A 20,146-nucleotide genomic window follows, 5' to 3' on the forward strand; every position below is an offset into this window, starting at 1 on the left:
TAATGGTAAGTATTATTGTCATTTATTGGTGTTTTCACTTTTCATTGAAGACATTCAGAGTTTAAATGAATTTGAATCCTCTCAATTTCTTTTTGATACAAGATAAAAATTCTACTTTAACCTAATCTAAGTGTATGTGTGTGTGAAGCTCTCTTCTAGAAACTTGAACCTTGGCCTTTATCCCTCCACATCCCACAAACACTTATACTTGTGACGTGACCATCACGTCAAATGTGTGCAGTGGTTTCAATTTCTAATTCTAAATGAAATGGAGACTTGGAGAACGTCTATTTAATGGCTAAGATTTAAAGTGGAGTAAAGATACGATTTAGATAATGCCAATTCTCTTAAAAATTGATAACTCTAGTTTAAGTTTAATGAGTGGGCAAAATCTAGATCCTACATTTACTCAACATTAAATCATAGCCATTAAATAGACACACTCTATTTCACTTAGAAATAGAAAGGATCTTTATCCGGTTCTCAACTTCTCATTTGTAGCTATTGAATTAAAATTTAAATTAAAAAAAGAGGTATTATTTAGGGAAAAAAAAAAGTTTAGAAGAGTGCTTTTTGCACTAGCTGCATACAATTCTATTAATGAGTTGGCACAATTTAGATTTGCATTTGCTCAACATTAAATCATAGCCATGAAATATACACTCCCTATTTCAATTGAAAATAGAGAGAATTAACTATCAAATTATTTCCTAAAAAAAAAAACTATCAAATTATTATTTGAAAAAAAAAAAAAAAAAAGCCAGAAGAGTGCTCCATGCACTATTCTATTGCAAAAGAAAAAAGGAAAAAAAAGTTCTGGGCCAGACTTTAGACCTAATGGGGCGATTTTTTTTTTTTTTTTTCCAAATAACCTTAAATATCAAAGAATTTAGTTAGTTGTCACGTTTCAAAACAATGTAAAAAACTAGCATCTCGATTATCTAAAATTCAAGTTCCAAGATAAAACTCGAGTTTTTAAGTCTCGATTTGTAAATGGTGGCATCTGATGAATTCACATAGAACTCGAGTTTTAGAAACTTGAGTTCCACCATTTTCTTTTCAGATCAGCCTTTGTCTTCTTCTTCTTCTTCCCCTGTTCTTTCAATGGATCTCAAACCCTCAAACACAAACAGAGGCAACCCATGTCTCCAAGAACACAAGCAGTGACACCCACCAACTCTTCCATTAGAACCTTGAAAGCAAATTGTGGATCTGCAGCAACCCTTGATCTCCATCCATTCAAAAACAAACCCAAAAGCCCAAATCCTCCCCCAGAAGACTTAGAAGAATCATTACCAAATTCATTCCCATCTCCTACTGCTCCTCCACTCCAGCCTCCATTATCGTTTCCAAGTCCGATTCCAGCTCTGCCATTGTTGCCTCCGCCGGTAAAAGGCAATAACTTGTTGGGGATTGATTGTTGCCCGAGAGATGATGATGACGATGAAGAACATGGGGCAGCACCAGCATAAATCAAGTCTATAAAACTCGAGTTACAAATCGAGTCTTTAAGACTTAAGATTTATGTAGCATAATAGTGTCCAACTCAGCAAGTAAGAAGCGAGTCTTTAAACCTCGAGTTCTATATAGAACTCAAGTTTCTAAGGACCTGTTTGGTGAGTTAGTTTGAGTAATGTTGTTTGAGTGTTTTTGATATACATGTGGGTAAAAAAATATGTATTATATTGTTTAAAATGTGTAATTTTATATATGAGTAGGGCTGCTAAATAACTCTGAAACACGATATACTAGTTTGCAAATACCTTTCAAACATGTGTTAACTTACTATATTTTATGCCCTCACCGTATATCCCCCAAACGGGCAGGGGCAGGGCAGTTAATGATCAATTCCGTATTTCCCTCGGCTCCTTTCTCTCACACTCTACTACTATCTTTTTTTTTAAACACCAAAGCTCTCTCCTCAATCTTGAATCTTGATTCTTCTTCTTCTACAGAGCAATTTCTCTGTTACTCTCTGTAGCATTTCGTCTTCGTCGTTGTAGAAATGGCGAAGAAGTACGTGAGAGAGAACGTGCCTCTCTCGCGGTTCGGCGTGCTGGTTGCGCAATTGGAGTCCATAGTCGCCTCCGCCGCCCAGCAGCCTCCGGACGCTCTCCTCTGCTTCGATCTCCTCTCTGATCTCATCTCCGCCATCGACGAAGAGCCTAAGGTCACTTTCTCTCTCTTCTCTTCTTCAAAACCTTTCGTTGTTTTTCCAGATCTGTATGCATTCCTTAGAATCAGACTTAAATTGCCTTGTTTCTAATTTTGTGAATGTTTTTAGGGTTTCGAGGTTTAGCATTATGATTGTGCACAACAATGGCACTGATACCGATTTTGAAAATTCAGTTTTTAACATTTTGGATTGGAATTGTATAATTTGAAATAATGCATTTGTTGTGAAATTGATTAATTGCTTGAGTTTTTGGCAGAGAGAGAGAGCAGCGTTGGCATTATGATTGAGTACAACAGTGGCACTGAAAACGATTTTGAGAATTCAGTTTTAACATTTTGGATTGGGATTTTATAATTTGAAATCATGCGTCTGTGATGAAATTGATTAATTGCTTGAGTTTTTGCTGTTTGTAGAGAGAGCGAGAGCGAGAGAGATTAGTAATATTTGAATTTTGGTTTGGAAATTATATATTTCAGGAGTCTATATTGTTGTGGCAAAGAAAATGTGAGGATGCGCTATATTCCTTACTCATTCTTGGTGCTCGACGGCCTGTGCGACATTTGGCATCGGTGGCGATGGCAATGATTATATTTAAGGGAGATCCCATTTCGATATACTCCAGAGTGAGCAGTCTCCAAGGGTTTCTTTCTGATGGGAAGAAAAGTGAGCCTCAGAGAGTTGCAGGTTGGTCATAGAAACTAACAACTTGTGGTTAGATAGTGACATGTATACTTTAATTTTCTTATGTACGCATTCCTTTGAACTTGATTCGTATCTTCAATTTGATTGTTAACAAATAATTGATATCATATTGACGATTGCACAAAATCAACATGGTAAGGTGATGCACTGCTGCCTGCAGGAATTGATTTAGTTGGTTAAGCAAACTTTTGGTTTGTGGATATGTATGACCCAATTCAAGTGTATTATGCACTGTGGTTATTGACACTTGCATGGGATCAGATTAGGGCTTTTAAACATGATTACATGATAATATTTTTATTAATTTTTTCTTCAAGAAAATTTTTTTTTGGCACAAGTAATGATTTTATTGAAAATGATTTGATGGTGGTGCTGCCCTAATACACTAGCCATCCCTTTCAGGAGGGAGGAAAGGAATGGAATAAAAAAGATTATAGGATATTCCATCTATTCTCTTGTTTGAGAGTTTAGTGGGAAGGAATGGAATGAGTATGAGGGATTGCCCATTCCATTCCATCTCTTCTAAGTTCTAAGCATTCCTGGACCTCCCAAAAGTGGGAGGAATACTCATTCCTTTAATGAAATGGAGGTAAAATATCGATTTTATCCCTGTCTTCAGAAAGAGGAATGGAATGGCTCTTCTTTAGCTCAAACATTCTTCAGATCAATTGTCTGGTGCTTTTGGCAGGGAGGTTAGTGTTTGAGGGTCATAAATTTCCATGGAGCTACATGCCATTATTTCAATGTCACTTTTATGATTGTTTACTAGAGGTTAGAATATATTTTGGTATTCTCTATCCTATAATCTTTAATTATTCTTTTTAATGTAGCTTATAATGCATGTTTCTCGTGGGTATATATAAAGTATGATAATTTTGTTTCTAAAAAAGGCATGGGCATCATATTTTGGAAAGCATAATTTTTTTTTTGATAATTAATAATATTATTGGAAAGAAATCAACAAGTACACAGGAAGTATACTGGCTGAAGGTTACACAATGAACGATAAAATCAAATAAATTGGTAAAAGAAAACTTCCCTGATGAAGAATGGCTTTCCATATTTCACTGCCCTGATGATGCCCTTAATGACCTTGCCAACATGCTAAAAGATTGAAAACCTTTCTAGACATCATCTGCTCCACCCCAAAAAGAGCAAAAACCAAACCCCATAAATCTCTACCAAAAGGGAAATGCAGCAATAAATGGTTTACCGTCTCCTCATCCCTCTTGCACATACAACACCAGTTCTCCAAAATAATGTTTCACTTCTTCAGGTTCTCCGCTGTTCCCAAAAGCAGAAACCCAAAGGTAAAAAGCCACCTTACTGGGGACAAGCAGTTTCCAAATACTCTGACATGGGAAATTGTCAGAATGTGAAGGAGCTAATACTCTATGGTAAGAGCAAACCTCAAAACCTCTTTGAATCGAAGGCCTCCAGCATAGCTTATCTAATCCAACCCCCTCCACCTTAGCGGAATACAATAGATCCAAAAACATAGAGACATTCCAATTCCTAATCTTGAATTGCTTGATTGAAATTCAACTCCCAAAGAATCAACCCATTTATGGATTGTAAAAGATCCTCCAAAAGCATCTTGGTTCCAAGCAATACGGTACAATTCAGGAAAAGAAAACTTTAGGGTAGAATCACCACACCAAACATCAGTCCAGAATTTTATATCATACCCATCATCTTCCACCTCAAATTTGATAAAATGCGAAAAAGAGTCCCACCCCTTCTGATTGTATTTCCAAAGGCTTACCCCATAAGCACCATTGGCTGCCTTTGTGCACCAGCCTCCCTCCATAGAGCCATACTACAGAGCTATAACCCTTCTCCAAAAAGCTTCCCTCTGGACCAAACCGCCACAACCATTTTCCTAGTAGTACTTCTTTGAATAATCTGATTTTTCTAACATGGTTTAAGCATTATTTAAGCCTTCTGTCTTCTTCATGGTTTGTTGTCTATTTAGGCTTTTACCTAATCAGCCCTTCAATTATCTTTTGATAAGTAATGTTTCTTGCATATAATTTTTCTAAATATATCAATCTTTCTAGGTGCTGCTCAATGCCTAGGAGAATTATACAAGCATTTTGGGAGACGAATTACCGCAGGTTTATTTGAAACGACTACTATTGCAACAAAACTTATCAAGTTTCATGAGGTAGTCCATTCAATCTGCATCTCTATCCCTATAATTTTTTTCCCCTTTTAATAAGATACAAAACTCTCATTTAGAAAGGAATAGGTTGCTTATCAAAAAAAAGAGAAAGGAATAGGTTAAGTGGTTAACACTACTATTCTGTCAGCTTTGGTCTCAGTTTGCTCTCAGTTGTTAGCCTGTAATGATTCTTCTGGGTACTCCCTGTTGGATTTTGAAAGTTAAAAATTTGACTGTGGCACCCTGGAAAATCTGGGCCTAAGGAAGATGAGGTATTTTAGAAATGATATACTAGATATCATATTATTATTGTTTGGGGTGTCAGAAAGAAAAGGATACTGCTGAAATTCTAGTTATGCTAAATGAATGTGGGAAGACCGTTATCATAGTATCTTTGCATTTTTTTGTGCTTTCAGTTATCAGCGGGGTGAGATTTTGTTTTGGGGCCTTGGTAATATGGGTGTTTGATGTGTGGAGTTGGAGTTTTTTTTTTTTATAAATTTTTTTGGGCATTTTTGACGTGGAGGCGAGACAGGTGCCTAATGAGATTTAAAAAAAAAAAGTTTCTCTTTTGGGGGTGGGGGAATTGTATTCTCCCAGGGCAGACCTAGGGTTCAGGATGTTTGCTTGGGGCATTTCACACTTTGGTACATTTTTTAGTTTCTGTGCTTTATTTTGGAACGGTCCTCTATTCTTCCTATCTTTCTTTCCTGTACCTTTTCTTCTTAACTAGTACAAAAGTGCAAAAAAAAGAGAGGAAGAAGAATGAAATAACCTAGGGTATGGCAGGTGAAACAAGAGAAGAAAGGCTGGGCAGCATGTTATTTCTTTGAAATTCTCCTGAAGAAGTTCCTCGTTTAATAAAAAATGTCAGCAAGAGTATTGATTTATCTTTATGTCCAAAGAAAACTTGTTCTGATTTGAAAAGAGAGCATTATTGTTCTTCCTGTTGGTTTCTGTCCCATGTCAATATCTGAAGGCAAATCTGGAATTTAAGGAGATGAGGCAAATTTGTTTATATAACACATGTATTATTTTCAGGCTATATTGAAGTGTTATGATGCATGTATTTATTCCATACATGTATTTATGCCTATAGGTATTCATGATTTTTTTTTTCTTGGTGACAATACATTTTTCTTACTTAATTTAATATTTTCCAATGAGCTATAGCTCAAGTGGCACTTCCTCCTCCCATAACAATGGGATGGACGGAGAGGTCATAGATTCATGACCCACTAGATGCATGTGTAACTTACCAATAAAAACAATTTTGTATTTGAACTATATTAGAGAAAAAGTTCTAAGAGAGGCTAGTGAAGTGTGTTTTTTGATGGGGACATAAATCCAAAAGGATCTTTAACATTCTCCTCTTTCCCCCTTTTTTTTATTGGTGATTACATGCACTTGGTAGGTCTTCTTACAAGAGGACAGGGTATTATTTTAGCTAGTGCTTATTGGCCATTTTCTTCTTTCCTTTGACATGGGTTTCCTAGATAATTGCTACAATTTCAAGTCCAATTGCAATATTCTTTTCACAGCGCTAAGACTTATTAATGCAAAGAGTGCTAGGGATGTGGGATTTTCTTGTCCTTGGATATAACCAACGAGAACTAACGGTTTATGTGCTAACCAATATTTTGAGAGCAGTAGTGTGTGACAATAAGGCTTCCAAGGTAAACCCATTATTTGAAATGTAATGGCCTACTGTCTTGGTCAACTTGTGAAGTAAACAAGGCTTCTTCCTTGGGTTTATAAGTATGATAGGCCTCATACTTGCTGGTTTCTTCAAAGCTGTAGTAATCCTTAGGTGCTTAACCAGGCTAATGATTAGAAAATTGAAGTATGGTTATTGAGTTTTTTAATTTATGTATGTATTTATATATGTATGCATGTCAGTCACAAATGTAGTGGCCTACTGTCTTGATCAACTTATGCGGTAAACAAGGATTCTTCCTGGGGCTTATGACTATGACAGGCATCATACTTCCTGGTTTCTTCAAAGCTGTGGCAATCCTTAGGTTCTCAACTAGGCTAATGACTAGGAAATTGAAGTATGGTTATTGAGTTATATAATTACCATTGATACTTCATTTGGTTTCCTTTGTTGTTTAAATTCTATCTTGTATTCCTTAAATTTCAGGACTTTGTGAGACAGGAGGCTCTACATATGCTTCAAAATGCTTTGGAAGGCTCTGGTGGTAGTGCTGCTTCTTCAGCATATACTGAAGCATACCGTCTTATCATGCGATTTGCCATTGGGGATAAGTCATTTGTTGTTAGAATAGCGGCAGCGAGATGTCTCAAGGCATTTGCCAGCATTGGAGGGCCTGGTTTAGGCTTGGGTGAACTTGATAACTCAGCCACTTATTGTGTGAAGGCAGGTTTTCTTCTTTGTGACATTTTCCTGATTGATTTTTTAGTATTTAATATGTCAATCTTTGAGGTTTTGTTGTCATAATTTTCAATTTATTCTTTTTACTGCTACTCATAGTAGGCACTAGAGGATCCTGTTTCATCTGTTCGGGATGCATTTGCAGAAGCTTTGGGCTCCTTGCTTGCTCTCGGAATGAATCCTGAGGCACAGGTATGATATGTTGTGTTTAGAGGGATTCTCTCTTTGATACCTCTGTCTCACAGTTTGTTTTTCTTACTAGGTTCAACCAAGGGGAAAAGGTCCTTTTCCTCCAGCAAAGAAATTAGAAGGTGGTTTGCAAAGGCATTTAGCTTTGCCCTTCACAAAAGGTATAATCCTACTTATGCAGTGTCATAAGGGCCTAGTAATCTTCAAGTAACCATTTATGTGGGCGTTTGGAAGTTTAAGGTTATGTTTGGTAACAGTTTTTGTTTTCTATTTTCAAAAACTTGTTTTTGGAATATAAAGAAAAAAACAATTTTCTTGTATTTTTTAAATCAAAAACATGTTTGGTTAGTTAAAATTAAAAAAATAGTTTTTGAAGAAAAAAATAGAAAATACTAAAATATGTTGTTACAAGAATTTAAACTCTAATGCTAACTCATTAAATGAGACAAATTCATTAAATTAAATGCGTATTTTCATTGATTTTTGAAAATTAGAAACTAAAAACAGTCTTTTACATGTTTTCAGTTTCCTTCACAAATTGAGCATCTCTTGCTTCTTTGTCCTATGGCTTGAGAATTGTGGTTTCTTGTGTTTGCTTTATTTTGAGATCCAAATGCTGACTTCATGGCAAGGAAGGTTCAATAATCACAGGAATATACATATTTTGGAAGGATGTTCCTTTGTGTATTTTGTGGATTATTTGGTGAGAAAGGAATAGCAGGATCTTTGATGGTGTAGAACCTTCATTCATGTCATTAAACAGTATATTTAATTTTCTTTGTATGATTGGATGATTGCATTAGGCAGCATCCCTATTGTACCTCTTTATTTTTATTTTTATTTTTATTTATTTTTTATAAATTTCGTAGATTCATTACATCTCACTTGTAATTTTAAACTACTTGTTTCATTGATTATATTTAAATAAAATTATCATTTACTTGTCAAAATATTATATTCATCTAGTGAAAAATGATATCAATAAATCTTTATTACTTATCAAAAAAAAAAAAATTTCATCTAGTGAAAAATGATTTATTTACCTTTTAGAGAAAAATGAAAAAAGAAAACTTCTAGGGGTGGGGTAATGGGCCTAATCCTTTACAATTGTGTAAGTGCAAACTTCTTGGCATTCAACTGTTTCTCTTGTATTGTTTAACTTGCAGCAAGTGGAGCTCGCTCTAAGGATATACGAGTTGGCTTAACCTTGTCTTGGGTATTCTTTTTACAGGTAGATTTTGCTGATCATATCTGCTCTCTAACACCCCCCTCCTCTCCCAAAAGGTTCCCAAATATCTTCTTCTTCTTTTTCTTGTGGTTGAGAGGGTTTGCAATTTGAGTTGATTTTCTTTTACTTAGGAATAAGCTTGAGTAACTATTCCGCATTTTTGCATTTGTTACCTGTTTTGCATCAAGTATCAAATAGGCTGTTTGTCATTCAGTTGTTCAAAACAACAAACTGTTTCATTCTAGTCCATTATCAGCCTAACATATGTGACAGTTCTCTATGTTTATATGGTTTATAACTAGTAATAGTTTGAAGTGATTTTATTTTAATGTTTTGGCTGGAAATGATAGTTAGAATTATGATTAAGTGATTAAATTCACAATTTCTTAATAGGTTAAGTTTTTAGGAGAATTGGTAATTTAACATGGTATCAGAGCAAGGGGTCCTAAGTTTGATCCTTGTCTCCTTCACTCTACCTCTCATTTAAAATCCCATGTGTTACTCCTCATCTATTAAAAGGTAGTTTGAGCTTACACGTGAGGGGGAGTGTTAAAAGTGTGTGGTTAAATGATTAAATTTACTATATCCTAATAACTTAAACTTTTGGGAGAATCGGTAATTTAACATGGTATTAGAGTAGGAGATCTTGTGTTCAATTCCTGTATTCGCTCTACTTCTCATTTAAAATGTTAAAAATTCCATGTGTTGGGCCTCACCTAGTAAAAAGGAGTTTGAGCTCACACGTGAAGGAAAATGTTAGAATTATGATTAAGTGATTAAATTTACCATTTTTTAATAACTTAAGCTTTTGGGAGAATTTGGTAATTTAACATATACCACTTTAAAGAGGATTCCCCACTTTGGTGTATACTTTTTAGATGTTCCAAAATACCCTCACACTAATAATACAATTTTAAAAAACTTAAGATAATACGGTCAAACCATTAAAATGCATAATTTTCAAAATCCTAAAATTTAGGTTTTTTTTTTTTTTTTTTTGGGAAAAATCTTTGCAGTAGGAATCCTTGATGTCCTTTTTGATGTAGTTTCCAAAAAAACCTCAGAATTGTTTAACTTAGTCTCCCTAAGAAATAAAGACAAAGGACATATAATTAAGTTGATATATCACCACACCATAACCTATGAAAATTCAAAAGCCATTTTCAATCGGTTACACCAACATTCCCACTTATAAGCAGTTGCTGTAATTTATAATCACACTCAAGCACGTCTCTCCACTCCCCCTTTCTGTTTCTAATCCTTCCTGAAAAGAATGGAACCACACAACCAAAAAATGATCTCCCCTACAATCCTTCATCATCATTCCAAGAAATTTAACAACACAAAATGCTTGCTTGGTTTCTCACAGAAGTTCAGAACAGACCCCTGATAACTCCAAAAATCCCAGCAAAGTTGCTGGCTTCGTTGTGTATACTATCCATTTGACATTTGTGGTGTTGACTTTTATTACTCTCACTCCCTTGACTTTTCCATGGAACTTTGAAGGCACAAACTCAATCAATATTGATGAATAAATGTTGAATTTAAAAGCTATGTCTAGATTTGTGAAATTATTTTATAATATTGAAATACAATTTTAAAAACTCATTTGTACATCAAATTTTACATGCTTTTATGAGTTCCAGCTAACTTAATTAGTAAAGTCTCTGATGGTTGAATAAGAGATTTGGGGTTCAATTTCCGTCTGTACTAAAAACCGATTGGTATCTTAGTTTGATGATAAATAACATAATTATCATAGAAGATGCCATAGGTTGAAACTCTATTAACAAATATATATATATATATATATATTTTTGCAAGATTTAATTTCTATTAGCAACTCTTGATATCATGTATTATGCTTCTTGGAAAATTTTGAGCATCCCTCCTAAAATATAGATTCTTTTTTTGTTGTTTATATATTTTTAATTTTTTTATTATAAATTATTATTATAATTAATATTATTATTTATTTTAAATTTTTTATTAAAAAAAAAATCAAACAAGATGCAGAAATAAACCTATAAAAAAAGCTCTTGTATTTGACAGAATTTCGAAGTACATAAGAGAGAATCTGTTTCATTGTAAAAAAATTAAAAAAATATATAGATGGAAAAATCTAACCTAAAACATTCAATTTAAAGAACATGGGCAAACAATGTTGAATTGAGTGAGACAGAAAGATGTGATCTTAGTTTTTTTGAGGCCATCCCCATTATTTAATCTAATGTATGTAACACTTCAAGTCATAAATCTGTACTATAATCCCTTTCAGAGCATAAAGTTTGAGCCACAACATTCTAAATCTCCTTGGCAGTTTGCAATAGCAGGTATTCACTACTAATTTCAGGTTCCATAGATTGCAAAAGCTGATATTTTTTTAGACTCCCACTCACCAGAGGTGGAATCATTTGTCTAGGCTCAAGAATTGCTCTATTAACATAGCCTATTTTCCTCCTACTTTTAAGGAGGTGATCAAGCCAGGTGATTATGTCCATCCAATTTAACTGTGGTAATTTGAAAAGTGGGGTTATCAGTGGGAATGGTTGACTGAACCACAACTCCTATTTGTCTAGCTTCTGATGTTGCTTCAGACCTTTTTCCCCCCAAAAATTGGTCAATAAGCAAAGAAGGGGAATAACAATTGCTGAAATATCACTCATCTGACAGAATGTTGGTACTAATTAGGCCTCATATAATCCAAAAGCAAGGGCATCCTCTCCCGGTTGAAAATACTCTAATTCCATTGGACTGTGACTGCTTTCACTTGGGCTTTTGAGACATTGTCCTGATTTTTAGGGGTTTGATTTGTAGTGGAGAGAAACTTTGGTGCATTCCCACCCTTTTCATTCGGGTTTGAATTGGACAATCCATCATTAACACTAGAAGCTGACAGGTTGAAAATGGTGCTTGGGGATATTGTTTATGAATCTCAAAATGCTTTTGTCAAAGAAAGATAGATTTTAGATTCCGTTCTTATTGCCAATGAATGCTTGGATAGTAGGCTGAAATTAGGAGTTCCCGGGGTGGTGTAAGCTGGATGTAGAGAAGACATATGATCCTGTGAATTGAGACTTCCTCATTTATATGTTGGATCGTTGTGGTTTTCCTGAAAAATGGAGAAGATGGGTTTTTTTTTTTTTTTTTTTTTTTTTTTTTTTTTTTTTTTTTTTTTTTCTGTATCTCTACTGTTAAATTCTCCATTCTTATTAATGGAACTCCGTGTGGTTTCTTTGAAAGTTCTAGAGGTATAAGACAAGGTGATCCATTATCCCCTTTATTGTTTGTAATTGTTATGGATGCTTTTAGTAAAATGTTGGATAAGGTAGTGAGGGATGGGCTCATGTCTGGTATTAGGGTGGGTCCCACGGGTAACTCTTTATAGGTGACCCCATCTTTTCTTCGTTGATGATACCTTGGTCTTATGTGATACTGATCTTGGTCAGATTTTGTTTCTTTGGCTGGTGCTGTTTCGGTTTGAAGTTGTTTTTGGGTTGAAAATTAATATGGGTAAGTCTCAATTGGTCCCTGTGGGTGTGGTTCCAAATATAGCAGATGTGGTGGATGTGCTAGAGTGCAAGCAAGACTCCTTCCTGATGAAATATTTAGGTCTTTCGTTGGGTGCTACTGTCAGAGATAGTTCTATTTGGAATCCAATTATTAAGAAGATGGAGAAGAGGTTAGCAGGTTGGAAATGATTGTATCTCTCAAAAGGTGGTAATGTTACTCTTATTAAGAGTACTTTGTCCAATCTTCCAACTTATTTTCTCTCTCTTTTTCCTATCCTAGTGGAGGTTGCAAGCCGTATTGAGCAACGTCAACGAAATTTTCTCTGGAGTGGTATGGGGGATGTTAAAAAAACTCACCTAGTGAAATGGGCTACGGTTTGCGCGCCTCTTCATTTGGGAGGTTTAGCTATTAGAAGTTTGAGAAGTTTTAATAAAACTTTGTTTGGAAAATGGTTATGGATATTTGGGAATGAGTGATAGGGGCAAAGTATGGTTGTGAAGGGGGAGGTTGGTGCTCTCTTCCCGTTACTGGCCCTTATGGAGCAAGTTTGTGGATGGAAGTCTATTACTTGTGGTTGGCCATCTTTTGTTCGTCACATCCAATTTGAGGTTGGGGCCGGTTTTATTATTAGATTTTGGCAGGATATTTGGTTTTGGGACACTTCTTTGTGTGTGCTCTATCTGAGACTTTTTTCTTAGTTGAAATAAGGAGGCCTATGTGGCTGATTTGATGAATTTCCCAAATGGTGTTCTTTTCTAGGATCTAAATTTTAGAAGATACAGTGAAGATTGGGAATTGGAATCCTTTTACAGTTTAGTGTCTAGAATTTATGGAGCTTCTTTGAGAGGAGTTGGGGACGATAAGATGTGTTGGAAACCTGCTATAGGAAGAGGTTTTGCTGTTCATTCTTATTACCAGGTTCTGACAAAAAGTTTCGATCAGTCTTTCCCTTGGAAGATTGTTGGGAAGTCCAAGGTCCCATCTAGAGTTGCTTTTTTTGTTTGGACTGCAGCTTTGGGGAATATTTTGACTATTGATAATCTTAGGAAACGAAAGGTTTTGATTTTGGATTGGTGTTGTATGTGTAAAAGAAATGGGGAATCAGTAGACCAACTCCTTATTCATTGCCCTATTGCTTTTAATTTGTGGTATATGGTGTTTACTTTGTTTGGCATTCACTGAGTTATGCTGAAAACAGTGGTGGAGCTGTTGGCTTGTTGGCAAGGAAAGTTTGGGAGGCATCAGAATTCTGCTATTTGGATGGTTGTGCCCCATTGTTTGTTGTGGTGCATTTGGCAGTAGAGGAATAACCGACATTTTGAGGATTTAGAGAGATCAGTTTCAGATCTTAAACTCTTCTTCCTTAAGACACTTTTGGATTGGGTTGCAGTGTTAGGCTTTCGTTCTTTTTCTTCAGTCCATGGTTTCATGGACTTTTGTACTTTATGCACTTGATTTGTTTTTGTCCTTGATGTATACTTCCTGCATACTCAGGTGACACCCTTCTTCTTTTTAATATATTTTTATTACTAATAAAAAAAAAAACACTAGAAGCTGTCACCTTTGTAGTAACAAGATCCTTACCTGACATTGCAACCCCTCATCAGGGAATTTTTTTGGTTTAGCCTCCATTATTGGCACTTGGGGCAACAACACCCTCTTGCTCCCTTGCAAACTATCCATGGAGTTTTTAACATTCTTTTTTGATAAGTAACAAAATTTTTATTGAAATTAAAATAGCACCGCTTAACCAAGAGTTGCCCATTCTCACTCCATGATGAAGATGCTAACATCTGCTCAACACACTGCCAGGTCTTCCTCTGCCTCACCAGCCAGTGAAATCACTCCCCTCCCTTGTTGCTTCTACTACCAGAGTGATCAACCTCCTTGGTCCCCATAGATTGTTAATAGAAGCATTGCTTTGTTTTAATCCAGTTCTCAGCTTCTCAATTTCCTTCATAAAGGATTTTTCTTTAAGATCTAGAAAGGTCATATGTAACGACCTAAGGAAAAGCGTTAGCCACATCTGCGCTATATCTTAAAAGGACTAATCACAATTGAGGCTCCTTGTAGTTGTTAATAAAGCCCAGATCTACCCAGTAAATACTCGATGTGAGACTCATCACATACCTACACACATCACACAATCAATCAAATTGGGGTATCACAATCTCTCTCACTTAAATTCCTAACGTCTTCGTTAGGGCCCACTTTGTGGGGTAGTGTCTTTGAGCCCACACAGGATTACCGGACCGGCTTTGATACTATATGTAACGACCCAAGGAAAAGCGCTAGCCACATCTGCGTTATATCTCAAAAAGACTAGTCACAATTGAGGCTTCTTGTAGTTGTTTATAAAACACAGTTCAACCCAGTAAATACTCGATGTGGGACTCATCACACACCCACACACATCTGCGCTATACCTCAATAGGACTAGTCACAATTGAGACTCCTTGTAGTTGTTTATAAAGCCCAGTTCAACCTAGTAAATACCCGATGTGGGACTCATTACACATCCACACACATCACACAATCAATCAAATTGGGGCATCACAATCTCCCTAACTTAAATCCCTTACGTCTTCGTTAGGGCCCACTTTGTGGGGTAGTGTCTCAGAGCCCACATGGGGTTACCAGGCCGGCTTTGATACCATATGCAACGACTCAAAGAAAAAGCGTTAGCCACATCTGCGCTATACCTCAAAAGGACTAGTTACAATTGAGGCTCCTTGTAATTGTTAATAAAACTCAGATCTACCCAGTAAATACCCGATGTGAGACTCATCACACACCCACATACATCACACAATTAATCAAATTGGGGTATCACATCATGAGTTTAGCTAACTTGACTTGTCCTTTGGATTCTCATTGTTCCTAACTCGCATTGAAACCAAAGGTTGGTTTGGGTTCTCAAAACTCACTGATTTGTTCTATAATATGTGAACTTTAGAACATAGATCCATGAAGAAATAAATGGAATTCACAAATTTACACAAACTCTTGAGGAAAAAAAAGTAAACTGAAAATAGATGGAAATTCTGGAAAGAGAGAAGCTCTGAAATCTACCCAATCTTACCCCACTCATATCAGAAATGTGTTACTTCTGGCTTGAACTTAGCACATAATTTTTGGTCAGTTTGCAGCCATATTTAAATTTGCTTTGTAGATAGGTTGATTTTAATGCAGTTATATATGTTTACCTTGTAATTTGGTTAATAATGTTTCTTTCTTCTCTGCAGGCTATTCGTCTAAAGTATCAGCATCCAGATAGTGAGCTTCAAAACTTTGCTTTGCAAGTTATGGACATGCTTGGTGCTGATACTTGTATTGATGCCCATCCATTGGTATTTCCCTAAAATTTGCATCATAGATTTGTTTTTATATTCTTCCTCTCAAGTACATATGACTATCAGATGACTTCTGTGTCCCACACCCCCCCAGAAAAAAGACCATTTAACTTTGTTCTGCACTCTTATATTGTTTATTGGTAGAAAAAAGGGTAGCAAAACAGGAAATGAATTGAATGGAGTAAAAGATGAACTGACTTGTGGCTTATCCTTGTTCATTGTTCTTAATTTCTTCTTAGGCGACATAGGTGTCTGATGTTGTCTTTCATTTTCAGTTCAATTGATGGTAAATTTTTATATCATTCAGTCTTGCATTGATGTGGCACCTTGTAGAAAACTGTTAGCAGGAAAGATATTGTCATTTTAGAGAACTATGTAGCAGTATGCTACACATATATTAGTACAATGCCCAAGATTTACTGATATATTGAACTTACATTAAGGAAAAATAAATGAGATCAAGAGATTCAATACTAATACACCCTTTAAATCTTTGTATAGGAGTTCAACTTCTTACATGAGTTTGAATGATAGGTTGCCAGTTCTGCCATTGATGCATAAAATTTGTCCTATTTACATTTTTATTTTGGCTTACGCGAGAATGTCTTCATGGAACATTTTCAGATCTGCTAGAATTGGAAAGGATTGTCTGCTAGAGTTTATGGGGTTTTATGGTACTTTTCTATATGCAGTAAATGGATTGAATTATTATTTGAAAATTACTAGTTTGTTACGTTTAAACTGAATTCTTGTAAATTGTAAAAGTGCCTTATTAATTTGTATAACCTGAGTCTACAATGACTAGTATAAGTGTTTATAATGGCTCCCTTGGTGGCTTTCTTATAATGAAGTACCTAAGTGATGCTCTACAAAATCAAGCTACTGACCAATTTGTCTTATGAATAATGATTTACTGAAGGCATGTGTTCTCTACATCCTTCGGGTTGGCATAACTGATCAGATGACAGAACCCACTCAAAGGAACTTTTTGGTTTTCCTTGGAACGCAGGTTTGTTAAAAAAATTCAATTGGGTCTTCAATTGTTGAGGTTTTTTTTTAGAGGTATCTGTATGGAAAAAAATTTCTCTTTATACTTTGCAGCTTCAGTCCCATGATGCTAGCCCTTCCATGAAAGCTTCTGCCTTACGTACATTGTCATATACCCTGAAAACACTGGGAGAGGTAAGGGATAACTCTCATGTGATTCTATTTAGTTCTCTGGTCCTTCTTTAGCTTGTTTTGTATAAAGCACCATGCTTGACATATTTTAAATAATGTTTTTTTTTTAAAAAGAAATTGTTATCATTATTTTATTATAAATAAGCACAAGATTAGAGTAATTTGTCTTCTAAACGTTAGGTTAGCAGAAAAAGGTATAGTGTTTTGATTTGGATAAAGTACATACTTTAACACTACAGCATATGAAAAGAAGTCTGGTGTTACTATTTTCACTGATTAGCTGGTGCTTGATCTGTCCATTTGCAGGTTCCATTTGAATTCAAGGAAGTTCTTGATAACACGGTTATGGCAGCAATATCTCATCCTGCACAACTTGTAAATTCTTGATTTTATTTTCATTGTCATTAGAACCTCAAATGTATTTGGGAGTGTTCAGGGATCTCTCTTTTTATTTCTGTCAAACCTGTGGATTTATATAGCTGCTAATACTTGTTGATGACACTTTCTGTTTTTTTGGGTTGACAAGAGAGAGATTGTTAAAAGTTTGGACTTTGTTTTGCAACTATAGTCTTCATAGATGTTCCCATCCATCACCTTTTTTATGCACTTTTTGTTCAGAATCATAAAATTCATAGCAGAGATTTAGCAAACTTTTGAAAGTCAGTGGGTGTTGATAGTATTGTGGGGGTTGGACTGGAAGATATCTTTATTTAGGCATGCTGACAAACATACTTATCTATGTCAAATATGGACTTTATATCATTTTTTTTTTTAATTATGTGTACCTACTTCCTTGAGTTAATCCTTTGATTATTGTCATCGGTTTACCTGTTTGCTTCAACTTCTATTTTTGGCTGACTTCTCATTTAGATTTAAAAAAAAGTGGAAATATTTGGGGGTCAGGAGTGTCAAATGTGTGTTGCTATATAATTAGGGAGAATGAGGATATGATTCATCAGTTACAATATACATTTTGGTATGAAGAGGTTGAACTTTTTCACTCCATAATATTTCTTTCTGGTTTATTAGATATTTTTTCTTAATTTTTTTTTTTTTAATTTTTGGTTTTCGTTTATTATTATTTTTTTGATAAGTAATAAGAATTTATTGAAATGAAAAGAGAGACACATCCAAGTACACAGGAAGTATACAGGGGTGTACAAATCAAATACAAAAATTACATAAATCAAGAAAATCCAAAAAAGAAAAAAAAGGATGGTTTTTCCACACTGAGTACTTGGAGGGCTGATATCGTTTGTTTACAAGAGAAAAAATTGGAATGGGTTACAAGAGGACTTGTTAGAAGTATATGGAGTTGTCCTTATATAGATTGGTTATATTTGGGTTCAGAGGGTGCTTTTGGTGGAATTTTGCTCATGTGGGAGGGTGGTTGAAAAGATAGAGGAAGCAGTGGGGCATTTTTCGATTTCTTGTAGGTTCAAAAACGTCAGTGAACAATTTGAGTGGGCTTTCACAGGTATCTATGGTCCAAATTTGAACAGAGAGCATCAATTTATGTGGGAGGAATTGGCAGGCTTGACCAGTTGGTGGAATTTGCCATGGTGTTTGGGTGGTGATTTTAATGTTATTCGCTTTCCATCGGAGAGGTTAGGGGCAAGAAGATTTATTCGCTGCATGTATGATTTTTCAGATTTTATATCTCTTCATGGGCTAATGGATAATCCTTTGGAGGGAGGTCTTTTCACATGGTCTAACTCTACCTCAGCTTCTAGAATAGATCGGTTTCTCTTCTTTCCGATATTGGCAGAATATTTCACTCATTTCTCCCAAAAAAAGCTTACTAGAGTGTTATTTGATCACTTTCCAATTCTTTTGGAGAGTAGGAGTTATTGAAGAGGGCGAATTCCTTTTTGTTTTGAGAATATGTGGTTAAAGGCGGAGGGGTTCATAGAAAAGGTGAAGTCTTGGTGGGAGAATTACCACTTTCAAAGGACTCCTAGTTACCTTCTTGCCAAGAAGTTGACTACTCTAAAATCGGATCTAAAGCAATGGAACGAGTCTGATTTTGGCAACATCTCAGCCAAGAAACAGCAATTATGGAGTAAGTTGAATGCTTTGGATGTAGAAGAGGACAATCAACCTCTTTCAGTGGAGGAAAAATTGGAAAAAGCATCCTTTCGCGCTGATCTTGAGAAGACAGCCTTGTTAGAGGAGATTAGCTGGAGGCAAAAGTCCAGAGTGTTGTACTTAAAGGAGGGCGACTCCAATACGAGGTTTTTTCATAGGATGGCCAATTCTAATAGAAGAAATAATTGTATTGAAAATCTTATGATTGATGGGGCTTTGTCTTCCAACCAGGATAGGATCGCTGACCATATTGAACAATTCTACATGAATTTATACTCTGAGAAGCAAGAGCAGCGGCCTTTCCCGGATGTGTTGGATTTTCCAAGGATTTCCGAGGATAATGTGGATTGGTTAGAGAGACCTTTTGAGGAAACTGAGATTTATGAAGTCATCAAGGAGTTTAATGGGGATAAATCACCTGGCCAGATGGTTTCCCTGATGGCTTTCTTTCAAGCTTGTTGGGGGATTCTCATCAGATATCATGGCTATGTTCCGCCATTTCCATGTTACTGGTCAGTTTGAAAAAAGCCTAAATGAAACTTTCATTGCTCTTATCCCTAAAAAGGCTGCTACAGTGGAAGTAAAGGACTTTCGGCCTATCAACCTTGTTAGGAGAGGGGGGGGGGGTTTATAAAATTCTTGCTAAAGTTTTGGCTATTTGACTTCGTATGGTTTTAGGAGATATCATTTCAGCTCCTTAGAATGCCTTTGTTCTAAATAGGCAGATTCTTGATTCCGTCCTTATTGCTAATGAATGTCTTGACAGTAGATTGAAGTCTGGTCAACCAGGGTTGTTATGTAAATTGGACATATACAAGGTCTGTGTAGCATGTGATAGAATTTGATTTTGTTCATTGATTTTTTGATTTATCTCAGAACTAGTTATAATGTTAGTGTTTCATATTTCATTGTTTTTTCTTCATGTTCTATCTTCGGTTATTGTTTCCTTCTCAGGTTCTACTTGGAATGAATTATGGTATAATGAGTTGGAATATTATTGTTTTTTTTTTAATAATGATTTTTTATTATAAATTTTGTCTTTTGTGAATTGATTTGCCACTGGCATTGATGTCAAGATCTTTTGCTTAATTAAATCATATTTTACTTATGCTTAAGGTGGCAATGTTCAAAGTCATCTGATTGCTCTTTGATGTTTGTT

The 20,146-nt window shown here is 35.5% G+C and overlaps 1 protein-coding gene across 7 annotated transcripts in view; it reads left to right on the forward strand.

Annotated features, from left to right (window-relative positions):
- Positions 1-1,823: 1,823 nt before the first annotated feature.
- The window catches only part of LOC126713904 (protein SWEETIE), a 65,002-nt gene continuing 46,679 nt past the window's right edge, over positions 1,824-20,146 (forward strand). For 4 of the 7 annotated variants that reach the window (XM_050413850.1, XM_050413852.1, XM_050413851.1 and 1 more), the window contains exons 1-11: positions 1,824-2,170; positions 2,653-2,860; positions 4,939-5,045; positions 7,186-7,422; positions 7,540-7,629; positions 7,700-7,787; positions 8,793-8,857; positions 15,613-15,717; positions 16,640-16,729; positions 16,822-16,902; positions 17,206-17,274. In XM_050413850.1, coding sequence (XP_050269807.1) covers positions 2,006-2,170; positions 2,653-2,860; positions 4,939-5,045; positions 7,186-7,422; positions 7,540-7,629; positions 7,700-7,787; positions 8,793-8,857; positions 15,613-15,717; positions 16,640-16,729; positions 16,822-16,902; positions 17,206-17,274 — 1,305 coding nt within the window. In that variant the 5' untranslated portion in view covers positions 1,824-2,005. Of the gene's footprint in view, positions 2,171-2,652; positions 2,861-4,938; positions 5,046-7,185; positions 7,423-7,536; positions 7,630-7,699; positions 7,788-8,792; positions 8,911-15,612; positions 15,718-16,639; positions 16,730-16,821; positions 16,903-17,205; positions 17,275-20,146 lie in introns of those variants that run through there. The other 3 variants (XM_050413854.1, XM_050413855.1, XM_050413856.1) reach the window with 3 other exon arrangements.

Source organism: Quercus robur, chromosome 2, assembly GCF_932294415.1.
Source record: "Quercus robur chromosome 2, dhQueRobu3.1, whole genome shotgun sequence".
Lineage (NCBI taxonomy): Eukaryota > Viridiplantae > Streptophyta > Magnoliopsida > Fagales > Fagaceae > Quercus > Quercus robur.